The sequence below is a fragment of the Hoplias malabaricus genome, chromosome 7 (genome assembly GCF_029633855.1).
Source record: "Hoplias malabaricus isolate fHopMal1 chromosome 7, fHopMal1.hap1, whole genome shotgun sequence".
Classification (NCBI taxonomy): domain Eukaryota; kingdom Metazoa; phylum Chordata; class Actinopteri; order Characiformes; family Erythrinidae; genus Hoplias; species Hoplias malabaricus.
In genome coordinates this window covers 27,204,726-27,223,773 of record NC_089806.1, presented here as the reverse complement: position 1 = coordinate 27,223,773, position 19,048 = coordinate 27,204,726, and the positions used below count along the sequence as shown (strand labels likewise).

The window sequence follows — 19,048 nt, the reverse complement described above, 5'->3', positions numbered from 1 at the left end:
TGCCAAAGAAAGCTGTTTGATCCGGTATATTGAGAGGATTTTTGTTTTAAAGAAGAACAAAAATCTGGCAACAAAAATCATCGTGAAATTGGGGTGTCAGCAGAGGTTTTAAGATTGTTGTTAGAGTTGAACTTTTTACCTTTAGAATTTTGAAATCATCTTTGTTCAACTTTCCATGCTGTAAGATGTCTGTTACTGTTTAGATACTGATATGTAGCTAGCCACTTGATATTGAAACATCGCTATGAGGATTTTTTTTTTTTGCAGTCAGCCGCACACACATTTTTGAAGTCTACAAAACTTTTGGACATACAAGTTATGTGATGTATTAAAATTAGGGCTGTCAATTGATAAAAAAAGAAAATAAAAGAAAAAATAAAATTAATCAATATTTCCTGTGATTAGTTGAATTGCCACTTCTTAAGACTGAAGCCAATATCGATATTTAAATGTAAAATTAAGACAATGAAATTATGTTTGTATAAGTAGTGTTTAAAAATTAAAAAAATTTATCACAATGAAGTAAAAATGCTAGAACTTAGATAAATGTGTATTGAGATATGCATGACAAACTGGCGAGAGAAAAATTTTTTCTTTTTTTTTTCACTTTAATTTAATACCTCAGTATAGTTTTGATGAGCTCAGTGTGTGTAAGTGTGTTATACAGCATATATAAAATGTAATCCTTCTGAACTCAACAGCAGAGGTGCTGTGTTTACATCACTACATAAATACTTTGCGTTGTAAACGAGTCAATTAGGTGAGAAAGTGGCCAAATCTGGTGAATGAGTGATTAGTTTTAAAAAGGAATGAAAGTGTTAAATCCCCACATTTGTTAAGGTGTTCATTTTTACAGCACTAAGTAAAGTCATAATTAAAATTCTGGTACTGGCTGTGGTATAAAGGCACATTTTCTCTTTTTGTTACTACAGGACATATCTGGAAGAAGAGCTAACAAAAGCCAGGAAGAAGCCCAGTCTGAGGAGTGATATGTACCTGAAGATGATAGAGGTGGACCCAGATGCTCCCACAACAGATGAACATGATCAAAAAGCAGTCACAAAACCTCGCTACATGCAGTGGCGAGAGACCATCAGCTCCACAGCCACTTTGGGCTTCCGTATTGAGGGTATCAAGGTAAGATAACTTTAAATATACCATCTGGAAAAGAGGCCAGTTAGCATCTAGTAAAATCAGAACTATTATGACTAGCTTTTATTAATTATAGCCTCCACAGAATTTTTGGATAATATATTCCTTGATGATAAATTATGAATTTAAAAATACCCTTTATTATTAGCCATAACTTTAAAATTAGCCATTTAATTAAACTCATCTTAGACAAAAATCTAGCGGTAAGCAGTGACACCCAAAACTCAACTAATAAACTACTACTAGTCAACAAGAATACACAGCTTGCAATATCATATCACAAAGTAATTATGTGCTATTTCAGGACAGATTTATTACCAAGATTCGGACAGCTTTCTTCTGTTTATATCTTTGGCCCAGTTTTTCTGCAGGCTATAATCCTAATACCAATGCTAAGTTTCAGATCAGATGCCAAGACTAGTATTAATATAATCTGTAAGTACAGGGGCTTTTGGTACCTATTCTATTCAGCTGTATTTGGCTTTACTTGCTTGGTACTTTTAGTTAGTCACTATAAAGCACCCTAACCCCTGAAATGCAGCTGATAATGTCACAGAGCACCATCTCTAATGGGAACCATGGTCTTTGGAAGCCACAACAACAACAACGGTAGCAATATCAATAAGTATTATGTACTCATTGGATGTGTGTTGTTGTTTTTTTTTTTGGACTGAACACATCTCTGTGCCTCAGACAGATCAATTTCGATTTCTTTTGTTCCTCGATGCACCTTGTGCTATTGCTAGAGTTTATCTTTGGCTAAATTTAGGGAACATTTATATCTCTTCAAAAGGAATAATTTGATTGCTACTGCAGCTTGGATGGCTTGTTGGTGCTGGATGTCTGCATTTCATTGTGTATGCAAGTTTCTCTGGCCAATCAGCACTCTGCAAGGTTTACAAATCATGGATAGTCTCTTCTCTGCTCACTTGGAACCAGGAGGAAGCATGTTTTTAAAATGAATCCGGTTCCAGGTACAAAATTTGCATAATGGAAAAGCAAAAAAACTCAAGTAGAGTCAAGTCGAGTCAAGTAGGTACCATTTATATATAAATCATAAAAGACACACGGGCGGCACGGTGGCGCAGCAGGTAGTGTCGCAGTCACACAGCTCCAGGGACCTGGAAGTTGTGGGTTCAAGTCCTGCTCCAGGTGACTGTCTGTGAGGAGTTTGGTGTGTTCTCCCTGTGTCTGTGTGGGTTTCCTCCAGGTGATCCGGTTTCCTCCCACAGTCCAAAACACAACGTTGGTAGTTGGATTGTTGACTCATTAAGTGCCAGTGTGTGTGTTGCCCTGTGAAGGACGGGCGCCCCCTCCAGGGTGTATTCCGGTCTTGCGCCCAATGATTCCAGGAAGCGGAATTGAACTGGAAAAGCAGTTACAGATAATGAATGAATAAATAAGAGACACATGAGGATTCCATCATTTTTGGTTGCACTGTGGTCTGGATTTTGCCATGTTGACCCACTGATGAGTGACAGGCTCTGCCACTTTACTTATTAACAGTGTTATTTGCAGATTCTCTTGTACATGAGTCACATACTGACTTAAACTGAAATCAAAAGTGAGGTCTCCCTTTCATAAATTGAATCAGTGTGCTGGGTCATGTCTGCACATGGATCTTAATTACATAATGGGCTAATTTGCTGAAGTGACAGGGCAGGATCGTCTGTTCCTCAAAAGGACGAGATCTGCTGAATGTTTCTGTCATGCTCTGAGGCTGTTGGTGGCACTTCCATTGAATGTAACATCAGTTTGTGACAGGCAGCAGCCCTCAACATGATTTCAGCTCCGGAACTGTGGCCTCTGCCCGCACACAGCGGTGGTTGCTATGTAAACCCAAATAAATCCTCACAGGGAAAATGTCAAAAAGATAGAATACAGCTCAGAACACCCCGGGGCTAATTGAATTTAACTCTGCTGCAGTGGTTCCATTAAGTCAGAGGAAGAGAGGATTAGTGGGACCATGTTTGGTCTCCAGTTCAGTTTTCCAAAATATGTCTTCATTAAGAAAGCTCACTATGTGGTGAGTGAAAAGGGAAAGGCTGGCGCTCTTCACCTTTCGGAGTTTCCACTTGCGCAAAGCCAAGTATGTCCATAGAAGGCCAGGGCTTACTTCTTCTCTCTCTCCCTCTTTCTTTCTCCTTCATTCTCTCTCACTCTCTCTCGCTTTGTCTTTTGCCCTCTGTTGTCATGGTATTGAATGTTGCCCCCGGAGACTGTGAGTTCGAGTTTGGAGAACACACAGCTGTTGTTATGTCTCTAAATCCACTTTTTTTTGGTGTAATGTAAAGGGCAAAACTTTTAAGAAGAATTTAATAATTCAAATACTGTTACTGATTCATGAAATAAACAAGAAAAAATAAAATGGACATAACTTCATGTATTTAAGGCCATCTGCCCCACTGCTTCCCCTGGTTTTTAACTGGCATTGTTGGAATGATCATTTAATAACTCCAGTTTCTTCTATTTCTTTGCCTGCTTGCAGAAGGAAGATGGGACTGTAAACAGAGATTTTAAAAAGACCAAGAGCCGTGAGCAAGTGACAGAGGCCTTCTATGACTTTGTGAAAGGAAACATGAATATCCTGGTGAGTGTATGTTTGGGTGTTAGGGCTCTTTGCCAGTGAGGAACTCCGGAGAGGGAGGGCCAAGAAGCCGGGGGAACACCTTTAAAAAACACTCATAATATCCCAAGAGACATTAGTACATCTTAAGTGTTCCCTGTTGTTTCTTCTTTGGAGCTGTACAATATAAATGTGTTGAAGTTCTCATGCCATATCACATTCTGTTAATGCTAGTGGAAATAATGTAAGCCATTTATCTATAGTTTGGGTTTTTTTCCTGTAGTGTTTAACCTCTCATTCCCTGCTGAATATATTTAATCATTTGGCCAAGGCCTGTTTATTTATATTTTGTTGTTGTTTTTGTTCAGCATATTTGTGTAAAGTCCACTTATAGCTATTTCTGCTAGAAGGATGGGGGTAACAAAATCCATAGTTTGGGATTGGCCAATAGAAATGCTCCAAAATACTTGGACTTGGATAAAGTCTCTTTACAATACCTAACATTAAAATAAAGAAGGTATTTGCCTTCTGTTTAGTTGCAATTTTGGAGATATTTATTGCTTTGTAAAGTGACAGCCTTGAAACTTTTAAGAAATTTGGCCTTGGCCAGTCACCAGCCATGTAACTGACGCCATGTCGCGTCCTTCCAGATTGCTGCAGTAGTCTGGCTGTATTTGCTGAAGAGATGAAAAATAGAGTCTAGTCCAAACACAGATGCAAAGTAATTATATATATATATATATATTTAATTTCATCACAATTACTTTTGTTGCATTTATGTAACATGAAATTGGTCACTGCTGCCTTATAATTGGAACACTTCAGAAGCAATAGAACAATAATTACAAGAACAAATTAGATTTTTTTTTATTATTCAATTGATTTGGTTATTATGTATTAAGCAGGCCTTTTTGCGAATTATCTAGGATATGAATTGTGAAATGTTCTGTTTTATGTATTTGTGTAAGGCTCCCAAGAAAACTATTTATCTCAGCCATTTGTGATTTTGCCAGTAAACACCACACAGCCTTAGAAGTAATACCAATTAACACAAAAGTATTAAAAACTAACCAAACTTTAAAAGGAATTTTTCTATTTGTTCAGCTAAATTAATGTAATAAAGGAAGGATTAGCTGAGGCAAATATTGGATAATATCTATAAATACAAGTCTTCCTTAAGGAACCCTGAACTAGATAAGTGGTTACAGATAATGAATGAATGAATGAATAATTAACATTTAATAAATAAATGCTTACTGCTCATTTAAATGGTTTTATATATAATTTTTGTATAGCTACAGTATAGTTATTAGTACAGTTATTGTCTGTATGACACAGTTAATATACATATTGGAAATAAGTGCATTCTTCTTATTTTTCATTTTTTTTAATGTTAACTTGTATTTTCAAAGTGTATAAAAAATAGAATAAAAATAATACAAAAAGATTTTGTTAATATAGGGACAGTATATCCTTATGTATTTTAAATCTTGTCCAACTTTGTTTTTGGTTGACCAGAATTCCTATCTCGTCCGACTGAAGGAAATCAGGGACACTCTGGAAAGGTCACCATTTTTCAAGACACATGAGGTAAACAGCACTACCATTGTTCCTCTGAGCACATGGCTCTGTTAAGATCCATTTTAAATTTACAATCAAACAGTGGAGGTGTGTCTCATGCCAAATATGCACTCTTCTGAGCAAGTGATGGCACGATCTAAAACATTCGATGGAAAAATGAATTAAACAACAGTGTTTACACAACGTACAATAAATAGTTCATGCTGATTATTTAAAGTCATAATGTCAATATGACTGGAGTAGGATGTATCTTTTTCTACATTACATTGACAGCTTTTGGGTGTGGCATTCATTTCATATAAATTGTGGAGGCACGTTATCCTTTTATATCTTTTATAGTGAATAACAAGACTGGCTTTAGGGTACATTGTATTTCTATCGCTGTAAACTGGTTAGTGCATAACATTTCATAGACATTTTTACTAAAATTATACTGTGGGTAGAAATTTAAAGTGTGCATGTCCACAATGTGTGCAACTTAGAGTAGCTTATTCATTATAGGCAGTTTCTATAGACCTATAGGTATTTATTTTATTTAATATATAAAAAGATATATTACAGTGAACCCTCATTTTTTGCGGGGTATTGGGTCCAAGACCACCCACGAAAAACGAATTTCCACGAAGTAGAGGAAAGATATTTTTTTTATGTATTTAACGAGTATTTGGACTTTTAAAACCCTCCCTGTACTGTTAACAACCCACCCTTTGCAATAAACAGTCATTCTATGTTTTTCAGCTGGAACTACATGTGATATCCTACCTGTTTTTTAATAGAGTAATTCCTAAATTGTGATTTAGTAAGTAAATTTTACTTGGGTGTGGACATGAACAATACATGTACTGTACGTAAGAAATACTTGTAAATTATATATTTTGTCACCTACAGGCCTAGTCTAATACATGTAAATAATAAAAAATACTTTTCATTTACACACCATAAGAAAATGATATTTTTAGGTGATACAGCGGCCATAAGCCCCCTTGAAAAAACCCACGAAGTAGCGAATCCGTGAAAGATGAACCGTGAAGTAGCGATAGGATTTTAAAATGGCTATATCGTGGTGAAGGTCATTTTTATATTTATTTTTTTGTAATAAAAATATTTGTATTACATATTTGTATATTATTTTTATACATACTTTTTTTGTTCACTGGACAATTTGATTTCCTTTACAGACAATTTTTTATGGGCTTTTGCATTCATCTCCCCCTCTCTGAATTTGTTCAGGTGATAGGCAGTTCTCTCCTGTTCGTCCATGATAAACATGAGCAGGCAAAGGTGTGGATGATAGACTTCGGGAAGACCACTCCATTGCCTGAGGGTCAGACGCTAAGCCACAGAGCCCAGTGGGTGGAGGGTAACCGTGAGGATGGCTACCTCTGGGGCCTGGACCATCTCATAGACATTATTGGCCACATGGTAGCGCCAAAGCCTCTTTAGAGAGAACAGGTCACTCTGTTTGTCTTTGTCTTTATGTCTTCCCCTCTCTCTCTATCACCCGCACTACAGTACAGGACCTGCCTGGTTTACCAGAGAAAGCTAACCCAATGACCTTAACCCCGCCCCAAAAAACAAAAACAAAAAAACAAAAAAAGGCAGCCACATGTGATGTATGTGTGTATATGTATGTATGTATGTATGTATGTAAACATATAGATACTGTACATATAGTGTATAGAGTGTACAGTAGTTTTTTTTTTGAGTAGAGATATTTAGAAAGGACTGCAAGCAGCTAGTGCTTCATTGATGCATGTCTGAATGTCACATTCCTCTTCTTTGCCATTTAATGTAGTGTTTAAATGCTTAATGCTAGCACTTGTGCCTTCTTACTGACACCATTTTCAGTAACAAAGTCAGAGACCTACAGCCTTATTTCATTTAAGTTGAAGTTTTTTTCAGGATACTTATTTTTTTTGTATTTTCAAGAACACTGCAGAGATTGGTTTTCCTTTCTTCAAAGATAAGTCTTAGATGTTGGTTGCATTTTCTGTTACTCATCATCCAAAGAATTCTAAACTTTGTCAGGTCTAGGCTGTGAGGTGATTAGTACTTTGTTCTGAGAACACAGATTAATGGAGTTTTCCCACTGCATGGTCCCTACTCGACTCAGCTCAGCGCTACTTGGCTCTTTTGCTTTTCAATTAGGCAAATTAGGTCCCATTAGGTCCCTGGAAATGGGTACTTAATCCCTGCTAGCGTGCAGTTCCGAGCTAGACGAGTAGTGACTGTATATGACATGTAAATATAACAGAGAACTGATTGGCCAGAGACAGCAAAATTAATTTTGTGCTTTTCTCAGTAACAACTTTTGACAGAGCCACGTTTTCAGACCCATAGCTCCAAGTTCCGTTCTCACAGTGAGAAAGACTGAAAGATGACACTTTCCAATCTGAAGCAAAAGTGGGGCTTGATTTTCTGGTTTCTCAGCGATGAAAGCTTTAAATTGAGTTTTTCTGACCGTGACAGTTTTGGTGCTTTAACTGGTTCTGCATGGTTGTTAAAGAGTACCATTGTAACAATTTATTCATCTTTCCACAATTTCTTTCTCCTACCATGTGCAAAGGGATAGTCTCTTATTTAATCCTCCTGAACAATGAATAACTCGTACTTAAAGGCTTGTTTCTTTGGTGGTCTCTGACTTTTACCCAGCATTGCATCAGTGGAGTAAGTGTTCTCATTTTTAGCCTGAGGCACCTAACATTCCATAAATTATTCCAAAATTCAGCATGTTTGTTTATTTTATTTCATTTTATTTTTTAAGCTCTAGCATGCTACGAGAGCTTATATAAATATAAAACTGGGGTTTTTGATTAGGTGTTTATTCAGACGGTTATGGTTTTACTGGGATATTTTTAGCTATACATTATTTGATGCTTTGTTAACTTTTGCTACAATGTGGTTCTTACAGTGCAAACACAGACTACTTTCATAGTGTTAACAATGTGCCTACAGTCATTGTCTCTGAATGCCTTTTGTAGAACAAGAGAGTGCATATTCCTGACAGCTGCATATACTTCTGTATAGGATTGCGATAGTCTCATTCCTAGCATGGTGTCTGCAAATATTATTTTTATCAAATGGTCAGAGGTGAGAGCATCCACAGCACCTACAGTAAAATATTTCAGGGTTAACATGCATTAGGGTACATCTTGGAGCGAGAGAGCTGTTCGAGGATCGCTTCCCACTGCCTTTCTCTTAAAAAAGTAGCTCTAAACCAAGTGATAAAGCACACAAATCAACAAACTCAGTGCCTTTTTGCTTCCAATTATTAATCTGTTACTTACGGCTGATGGTGCGATATATATTTATGTTAACCCAGAGGATTCAGCAAACATGTACAAAGGTGAATTTTTATACACCACACTATCAGACTTAACATTTTTCCTGTTGTAAAATTCCAAATAAAATTGATAAATGTGCTGCTAATCAGCAAATTAGCTAAATCCCTAAACTCTGCAGTGCAGTGGCCCATAAAGAACTAAATCTTTAAATTATTAACTTGCCAGGTACCTTGGTAAACACATGTTGAGGCCTATATATGCATATATATTGTTTTACTTCAAACACAGAGAAAGGCCTGCTTTCTCTTATATTTTTCAGCATTTTTACACTCATTCAACTTTCTTTACAGCAGTGCTGCCCTGTCTACAGCACCAATTCCGCCATTTTACTTAACAATTTACTTACCATCTTAATGACCAGTGGTTTTACCACAGGTATCAAGTTTCTTAATAACATGTAATGTTGTTTATGATAAAACATGCTTTCTACTTTTGGGACCTGCATACAAACCTTTCTGTCTTGAAAACAATTTTGAATGATGAAACTTTAGGCCAAAATAGGGGGCATAGTTGCGCAACAAGTAGTGTTGCTGTCACACAGCTCCAGGGTCCTGGTGTTGTGAGTTAGTGTCCCGCTCTGGGTGACAGTCTGTGAGGAGTTGTGTTTTCCCCGTGTACTTGTCGGTTTTGTCTGGGTGCTCCAGTTTCCTCCCACGTTCCAAAAACACATTGTTAGATGGATTGGCGACTCATAATTGGCCATAGGTGTGAGTTTGTGAGTGTGTGTCGCCCTGTGAAGGACTAGTTAAGCAGTACCTGTGATCAGGTATCCAACCTATGGAAAAAGCATAGTCATGACTTTTTGAAACCTTATTCAAGGCGAGGTGAAACTTCTCTGCATGGCTATTTGCTATGCAAATTCACCACTCCTGCATACTCAGCCCTAGCTAAACAGTTGGACATGAGCCACGGAAAACAAAAGGCAGCGATAAAAGCTAATTTGTGGATGAGAGCAGCAGCCGCACACTGACAGAAAGCTGAGTTCAACAGCTGATGTACGGTGGTTGTAAACCAGGAGTGAAAATGTGTCCTTTCCATGTCCTTTTCAATCTGTTCCTCATTAAAAAAAAAAAGAAAAGAAATAATCATTTTAAAAAAATTATGTATTATTTTCACCTATAACATGCTACTCACTTGAGATGAAGAACTAAATTACTTTTTAGTCTGTGAGGAAACCACATGTGGGCAGTCATGGTAAAATAATAAAACAATCTCTGATGCAGGAAAAATATTTGTTTTATAAAGTCAAGGAGAATCAATCGAGAAAAAGGTGTATTGCTCCTTTAAGCCCATTAGCAGTTAAGATTACAAAATGCTATTATTTAGGAACTGAAAAACCAGAGTGTGTGTAAGTCCCTCTTCCCTAAACAAAGTTTTACCAGTTCCCAAAATCAAAGGCCAAAGGCAGTGTTAGACAAAGGGTCACTTGTTTCACCTGTGCCTTGTTTGTTTATGAAACTTTGTGAACCAGTGGACTATGCATTTTTAAAAAATGCCTTGGAAGGTTCCGCCTTAATTCAAAATGGACACTGACCATGAGGTGAATGTTAATGGATGGACCAAAGCGTGCTTATCTAAACCTTTTAAGAATACTCCTTTTTTATATACAGCTGATGTACCTTAAAGAACCCCCTGCACTTTGCCTTAAATACTTACCTGAGTTTTTCCTCTCCTCTGATTGAGGCATAATTGCAAAGTATTGACATAATTTTCTTGAAATATTGGATTAGTATTTAGCACTAGATGCTTTTTCTTGAAATATTAATTTCAAACTTTAAAAAAGTAATTAATTTTTAGGCCTAGTCTTTGTCTTGATAATGCAAGCCATTAAAACATAAGTTCATATCCATCCTAGAGCTGGTGACAATTAGTGCCTGCTGTAGCTGAGGTGTGGGTGTGGGGCGCCCCCTGCGGGTATGGTGCTGTATTAAGTAGAACAAAACTCTTCTCGGTGTTTCTCAAAGGATCTTTGATGTGTGTGTGTGTGTGTGTGTGTGTGAGAGAGAGAGAGAGGTGGAAAATGTCAAGTTGTCAAGTGTGTCATACACATAACTCATATTTATTTTTTGTGACATTTTGCACAAAAACACTAAATGTAGCGCATGTTTCTTAACATTATTTTTCATTAGCTGCACCTTTTTTTTTGTCTTTGTAATTTTGGCAACACTGAATTTTTATGCTAGAATCCTTGCTTGATTAATGGGGTGCTGCTTTATTAGAAACGTTATTCCCTATAGAAGCCCATTTTTGGATTTTTTCTAAAGTAAAAAACAAACACAGTAACAAAATGACACTGTTATGGCTGCATTGTGAATCTGTGCTTCCCAGCTTCCCAGTTTAAAACATATTAGAGGTATTTTAAAAAGCCCTTTCCAAACTCTGCTTCTGCTGTGGCCTATGCTACATTTTGCCATGTCAATACTGCATACTGTATTTGGCTGTACAATTTTATGGAAGTAAATGAACAATTGGTCAAATGCTCATGTGTCTCCTGTCCTCATTCTGCACTGCACATATTCGCCTGTCACATTTCATGGCCAGTTTTAATGGGTTTCTGCCTGTCATATAAGACATAACTCTTATCTCCTCTTTCTTCTCAGCCCATTTTCAGCCATTAATTGCTCTGGGAGTTTTGCCAAGAACGATTTAAGTACTTTGAGATGTATTTTAGAAGAGAATTAACAGCTCTGTATTCAGTGTGATGAAGAGACTAAACCCAAAATGACAATACACAGACAAAAGTAGATTTCCTGTTTTTAGAAACATTACAGCAGCAGGGCTTTTTAAATATTTTCTTTTGTAAATGGACTAAAAGCCCAGGATATTAGTGGACACAGACAATTTTTATTTTAAAAATTATGGCTGACAAATGGAAGAGAGAAAACATGAATAATTAAGTGGAACCACATCTATAAAATGCTAACCTTGGTTTTGGGGCAAGATGGCATCTAAGTGAATTTGAAAGAGGGGTAATTATTATGACATAGATAAAATGAGCTTCACAGTCAAAGACTAGTTTTTCAGTAGGAATCAACTCTGGGTGAAATCATACAATGCAGGTACTGATTCTCTAGCATTAAATTAAAATTTTTGAAAGAGTAACTATTCCTTAAAAGAAAACTATATAATTCTGTATGTAATTCAATTTATATAAAATAATAAACAATATTATTTTAACAATACCGTGATATAATTACAGCTTCAGAATAATTGTAATGATTCACTGACCTGTTAAAAGCGGGAGAGAGCCTCTGTTTTTGCTACTCCAGGTGCAGCACTGCAGAAACTGCACTATGAAACTTTTGGAGGAGGGTAGGAAACCATATCCACACTCCCTTATCCTTCACACTTATTTCAGATTTTCAGTGCTGTAAAAAGGAATTCCACTAGGGGGAGCCACACGAGCAAAAAAAAAAAACTTTAGACCAAGTGGTTTTGTTGCTTGTTTTACTTGAAATTTGCATCATTTACATGAAATTATTCTGAAATATTTCCTAAAATTATGAAGAGAATACAAATAACTAGATCTAAACTGAATGTTTTAAACACAGTTATACATTTATGAGAACAAAGAATCACGGGAAATATATCAGTTATGTGCCATGAGGGGCGGCGCTGTGTTAAACAGTGCTTTAGGTAAAGAACAAAAAACGTTTTCCTTCATTTGAGAGTTTTCTTCTATTTTGTCTTCACGTGTACAGAATTCTCACATTGTCTCTCTCTCTATTTTTGCTGGTGGAATTAGTCATTTTGGGCTCCAGAGTATTTCTCAGGCTTGGCCTCGGATTGTTTTCTCATTTCCGCTTTGCCCTTTTGTAATACATTCCAAATTGCTCACGTATGTCTAGCATTTGCTTATGGCGTGTAAAGCAGATGAAACTTTTTTTTTTTTTTTACATGGATTTCTCAAAAAAAATAAAAATAAATAAATAAATAAATAATGATAAAAAACGCGAACGCTGTCCCCGTTAACTAACAGACATAATCAACTACGGTGTATACGTAGCATGTTGTGTTTTATTGTTGTTGTTTTTTTTTTTAAACAAACGAATTTCACTGGGACGTAATTGTGAAAACTGTGAAATGTTATGTAATTTACACATAAAAACTTTAGATTTTCAGTTATGAATACATTCCTTAATTAAGCAGTTCATTTTTCAAGGTAATTAGGCGTACCACTTCTTCCTGCTTCACGTACCACAGATACCACAATTTGAGAACCACTGCTTTAAGTCACTGAGACAGAATGGTCTGTAGGAATGGTCCATCCACAGTTACAGAGGAATATTTTAACATAGTTGCAGGGAATGAACCCCTTATAGAGATGAGGAAAAAAGGCAAGTAATTATTTTATTTAATTTATATCATTCTTAACTCCTCAAATACACCAGAAGAATGTTACAGACCTGAATGCTTGACCCCTTTATGGAAGGGATTTAGTGATTCTGTTGTGCTGTAGCTGTTATTTTAGGGGCCATGTATTAAATCCGCTTGTCCCCTCTAATAGAAAGGGTCGATGAAAAGGTGGTCCCTTCCGGGATGTTGATATTGTTGCACCAATGGTCACTTAATTATTTGGTTATTTAATGGTCACTTAATTATTTGGCCACTGTACTAGAATCATCAGAGTCATCCTGTCTCTGTCAAGTTGACACTTACTGATTAAACCATGCTTTTCACCCACATCAAAATAACGAGGAAAATCTTGGATTTTTGGATAAATGGTGATTCCTTTGCTGAACCAAAGTCTTGCCAGATTTACACAGAGTCTCTCACAGGTCTTTTAGTGGCGTATGTTTGATTTTTGTCACCTTTGTGTAATAAATTCATCTTGAAGTGTTCTATGACTAATGGATTTGTTGGAATATTGTGCTTACTTTCATAGACTATGAGGACAAAGACAAAAGATGACTTAGAATAGAACAATATGATGCAAAGTTCCACATCCATAAATGAGCTTATTTCACTCTACATCTCTGCCATGTTGTGTAATTTATGATTTATTTAAAAAAAATGTGTCTGTAAATTGTTTCGATTACTTAAATGGAACTCTTCGTAAATTCTATTGAGTGCTAACTGCAAGAAAGTAAACACCAAAAGCAAACAGCTCAAGTTACAAATGAGTTTCTGTGGTAATTTAAACAGTGAATAAAAACAGTACAGTCTTCTGCTACATACAAACAGTCATTTGTTTCCCCCTCAAACATACCGTTTCACCTTAGAAGATATGGAGAACTGAATGTATACCAGAGAGAACAGCATTTCCCCACAACAATAGATGTTGCCTTTAACTTAGGCTCATGTGAAATTGCTGAATGATGACTGGATTAGGAACACCTACCATGTATGAATATTTGTCCACTAATACAAAGTAATAAAATTGTTTCCTACAACAATCTATACACTCACTGTCCATTTTATCAGCTCCACTGACCATAGAGGAGCACTTTGTAGTTCAACACTTCAAGACTGTTGTCCACTTATTTCTCTGCATACTTTATCTCCATTCACCCTGCTCTTCAATGGTCAAGACCCCCACAGGACTACCACACAGCATGTATGATTTCTGTAGTGGATCATTTTCAGGGCAGCAGTGACACTGACATGGTAGTGGTGTGTTAGTGTTTGTTGCTCTTGCACAGTTGGAACCATAGCAACATCATGTTCATCCCATTTTTGAAAATGATTGTGAATAGTAATAATTTACCCTTTTGCTACAGGACACTACAAAATTAATTTTGAATCCCATAACTCAGTACAGGAATAGGACAGGAATATGATGTGGTCCTGGGATGTACTGGCTTCAAGGCTATGGTTCTGAATGACTTCAGGTATGCTTTGCGCCCACCTTGACGCTGAAAAGGATGAAGAGACTACAGAAACTAAATGAATGAATAACTTGAATAAATGAATGAATAATTGCCAGTTACTAGGGTCACATGGCCTCTCCTGTTTCCACTAACAAATGTTTTACTGGGCATCAGGTTGCCAGAACGCCCGTGGTGGCTTTGCATTAGGGTGTTTTTCCACTATGTAGTACCTGCTCTACTCAACAGTACACGGCTCTGCTCGTTAAGTCCATGGTTTAAATGTAAATGCCCTAAATGTAGGTGGCGGCTTTAAAAAAAACCCAGTCTCTAATAGTGTTGCATGGTATACTGATACTATACTTCAATACTTTGTCATTAAAAAACGGTACAATATTTCGTAGAATTAGTAACGGTACATTAAGAAGGAGTGTTTTAAAATAAGAGTGGTATTTCCAACGAGTGCCATAGGGGGGCAGTGTGTGCCCGCAGGGCTTTGCCTCCTCTCCTGAGTAGGGTCTGGCTGCAGCACCGGAGTCTGCAGTTTTAGGACTGCAGTTCCAGGGCCCTGTGTTTTTGCGATACTGCCCCCTACTCTATAGGAATCAAGGACTGCGCGTTTATCACATATGAAAATCCATCCATCCATCCATTATCTGTAACCGCTTATCCAATTTTAGGGTTGCGGGGGGTCCAGAGCCTACCTGGAATCATCGGGCGCAAGGCGGGAATACACCCTGGAGGGGACGCCAGTCCTTCACAGGGCAACACAGACACACACACACTCACACCTACGGACACTTTCGAGTCGCCAATCCACCTGCAACGTGTGTTTTTGGACTGTGTGAGGAAACCGGAGCACCCGGAGGAAACCCACGCGGACACAGGGAGAACACACCAACTCCTCACAGACAGTCACCCGGAGCGGGAATCGAACCCACAACCTCCAGGTCCCTGGAGCTGTGTATGTATGTATATATGCTTGAATGTATTTGTGTATATTTATGGTTGAAAACAGTCTGGGTGTTGAATTAAACAGCAAATATAACTACACAAAGTGTTATAGCTTAATGTTACTAAGACACTACATGTTGTTTTCTGTTCACTTATGACATTGTGCTTTAGAACAAATTTTTATCATAACGTCAGCTTATTGTTTAAAAACCATAGCACGATTTGGCCAAGCCCAACAATGTATCATATTATTACATGACTTTATAGTTATGATAATAATTTGTAGCTCCAGTTCTAAAGAATATATAACATGCATGTTATTAATTGATTAGTGCATTAATCCATGTAGCCTACTGACTTTAGTGTATATACATGTTTACACTGTTCTGACATTTAAATAAGTTTAAGTAGTCTATTCAAAACTGTTCAGACTGTCTTTTTACCACTAAAACGTGTTGTCAGACAGTCTTATTAGCCCCTCTTTTTTCAAGATAATGATTCAGGAAGGGAGATCCCGATTTAAAGGGTACCCAACATGCAGCAAAAACTTTCACTGCCTGCTGCTCTGCTTTGTTTCACCCAACAAAGTTAAGCAAACTGAGAATTCACTTAGACAGCCAGGGCAACCTGGCCAGTTCTGTATGAAGCTAAAGTTTGCAAACATTCTCTTGTAAAATACATAATATGTCTTTGCATTAAAAGCAGCCTGAACATTATGATCAACTTCACTAGAGCAAGTAACTACAACAAGCCCCCATGTGATTGAGTTGCAGTTAATAATTTACACTTTTAAGTAAGATGTTAAAAAAAATATTCCTTCTAAAAAGTTATGTGTTCTTATATTTTGGAGTATACCATTCACAGGTGTGAGCTAAATTGCAGACCACAATTACATCATCACTGTGTCTACTGCCAGTCAATGCAGTTGCGTACAGCGGACTTCATTAAACACGTCTTTGTATAAGGCGAAACACCCTGCCATTAACGCCATTATCCCAGCTCCAACAACAACCACCACTATCATCCCAGCACCAACAACCACCACAACTACTATCCCAGCACTAACAACCACCACAACTACTATCCCAGCACTAACAACAAACACAACTACTATCCCAGCACTAACAACAAACACAACTACCATCCCAGATCCAACAATCACAACCCCCACTACTATCATCCCAGCCCCAACAAGCACCACCACCACCATTACAATCCCAGCACCAACAAGCACCACCACCACCACTACCATCCCAGCACCAACAACTACCACAACTACTATCCCAGCACTAACAACCAACACAACTACCATCCCAGCACCAACAACTAACACCACCACCATCCCAGCACTAACAACCACCACAACTACTATCCCAGCACTAACAACCAACACAACTACCATCCCAGCTCCAACAATCACAACCCCCACCACCATCATCCCAGCTCCAACAAGCACAACCACTACCATCCCAGCACCAACAACCACCACAACTACTATCCCAGCACCAACAACCAACACAACTACTATCCCAGCACCAACAACCAACACAACTACCATCCCAGCACCAACAACTAACACCACCACCATCCCAGCACTAACAACCACCACAACTACTATCCCAGCACTAACAACCAACACAACTACCATCCCAGCTCCAACAATCACAACCCCCACCACTATCATCCCAGCTCCAACAAGCACCACCACCACCACTACCATCCTAGCACCAACAACTACCACAACTACTATCCCAGCACTAACAACCACCACCACTACCATCCCAGCACCAACAACTACCACAACTACTATCCCAGCACTAACAACCACCACAACTACTATCCCAGCACCAACAACTAACACCACCACCATCCCAGCACTAACAACCACCACAACTACTATCCCAGCACTAACAACCACCACAACTACTATCCCAGCACTAACAACAAACACAACTACCATCCCAGATCCAACAATCACAACCCCCACTACTATCATCCCAGCTCCAACAAGCACCACCACCACCACTACAATCCCAGCACCAACAAGCACCACCACCACCACTACCATCCCAGCACCAACAACTACCACAACTACTATCCCAGCACTAACAACCAACACAACTACCATCCCAGCACCAACAACTAACACCACCACCATCCCAGCACTAACAACCAACACAACTACCATCCCAGCTCCAACAATCACAACCCCCACCACCATCATCCCAGCTCCAACAAGCACAACCACTAATATCCCAGCACCAACAACCACCACAACTACTATCCCAGCACCAACAACCAACACAACTACTATCCCAGCACCAATAACCAACACAACTACCATCCCAGCACCAACAACCAACACAACTACCATCCCAGCACCAACAACCAACACAACTACCATCCCAGCACCAACAACTAACACCACCACCATCCCAGCACTAACAACTACCACAACTACTATCCCAGCACTAACAACCAACAAAACTACCATCCCAGCTCCGACAATCACAACCCCCACCACTATCATCCCAGCTCCAACAAGCACCACCACCACCACTACCATCCCAGCACCAACAACTACCACAACTACTATCCCAGCACTAACAACCACCACAACTACCATCCCAGCACCAACAACTAACACCACCACCATCCCAGCACTAACAACCACCACAACTACTATCCCAGCACCAACAACTAACACCACCACCATCCCAGCACTAACAACCACCACAACTACTATCCCAGCACTAACAACCAACACAACTACCATCCCAGCTCCAACAACCGCAACCCCCACCACTATCATCCCAGCTCCAACAAGCACCACCACCGCCACTACCATCCCAGCACCAACAACTACCACAACTACTATCCCAGCACTAACAACCAACAAAACTACCATACCAGCACCAACAACTACCACAACTACTATCCCAGCACTAACAACCAACACAACTACCATCCCAGCACCAACAACTACCACAACTACTATCCCAGCACTAACAACCAACACAACTACCATGCCAGCACCAACAACTAACACCACCACCATCCCAGCGCCAATAAGCACCACCACCACCACCACCACCAGAAGCAAAAATGAAGATCCTTGGTAGCATTTGATATGGAACCTAGGGGGTTTCTTTCATCTTTGTAAAAGCTGAATACCCTTATTTAGTCATGCCTGGCCTGAGGCGCAGAATTGTAACCTTCAGAACCAGGAACTTGGATTGAGACCATGTTCAAGAGACGGGAATCCACCCACCCACACAGACACAGAAACGTGCTCACTCTTACATACAGAAGGTATTACTGTCTTCTGGGGTCTTTCAGTTTAACTACACTAAAGTGCTCCTTTGCTTAGCCCTGAACCTCTGTAAGCAAAATAAAATCTGTTGCTTTGTTAACTGCATTTTGATTAAAAACACAATGTTTCTTCATGGCCCTGTGAAGGCCTGGCGCCCCCTCCAGGGTGTATTCCCTCCTTGCGCCCAATGATTCCAGGTAGGCTCTGGACCCACCGCGACCCTGAATTGGATAAGCGGTTACAGATAATGAATGAATGAAAGAATGAATGTTTCTTCATGAGGACCAGCAAACCCATCAGAAATCCATTCGCCTATAAAATCCATCCCCAC

General features: G+C 38.7%; 2 protein-coding genes across 3 annotated transcripts in view; both read left to right on the top strand.

Moving 5' to 3' along the window:
• itpkb (inositol-trisphosphate 3-kinase B) overlaps positions 1–11,117 on the top strand; it is a 49,668-nt gene extending 38,551 nt beyond the window's left edge. For both annotated transcript variants that reach the window (XM_066677395.1, XM_066677397.1), the window contains exons 5-8: positions 933–1,137; positions 3,641–3,742; positions 5,237–5,308; positions 6,530–11,117. In XM_066677395.1, the coding sequence (XP_066533492.1) occupies positions 933–1,137; positions 3,641–3,742; positions 5,237–5,308; positions 6,530–6,742 (592 nt within the window). In that variant the 3' untranslated portion in view covers positions 6,743–11,117. The remainder of the gene's footprint in view (positions 1–932; positions 1,138–3,640; positions 3,743–5,236; positions 5,309–6,529) is intronic.
• A 3,337-nt stretch (positions 11,118–14,454) lies between these two features.
• On the top strand, positions 14,455–18,526 carry LOC136702716 (mucin-2). Its single transcript, XM_066677863.1, has 2 exons — positions 14,455–14,474; positions 16,321–18,526. The coding sequence occupies exons 1-2, from the start codon at positions 14,455–14,457 to the stop codon at positions 18,524–18,526; spliced, it is 2,226 nt and encodes a 741-aa protein (XP_066533960.1).
• The last annotated feature ends 522 nt before the right edge of the window (positions 18,527–19,048 follow it).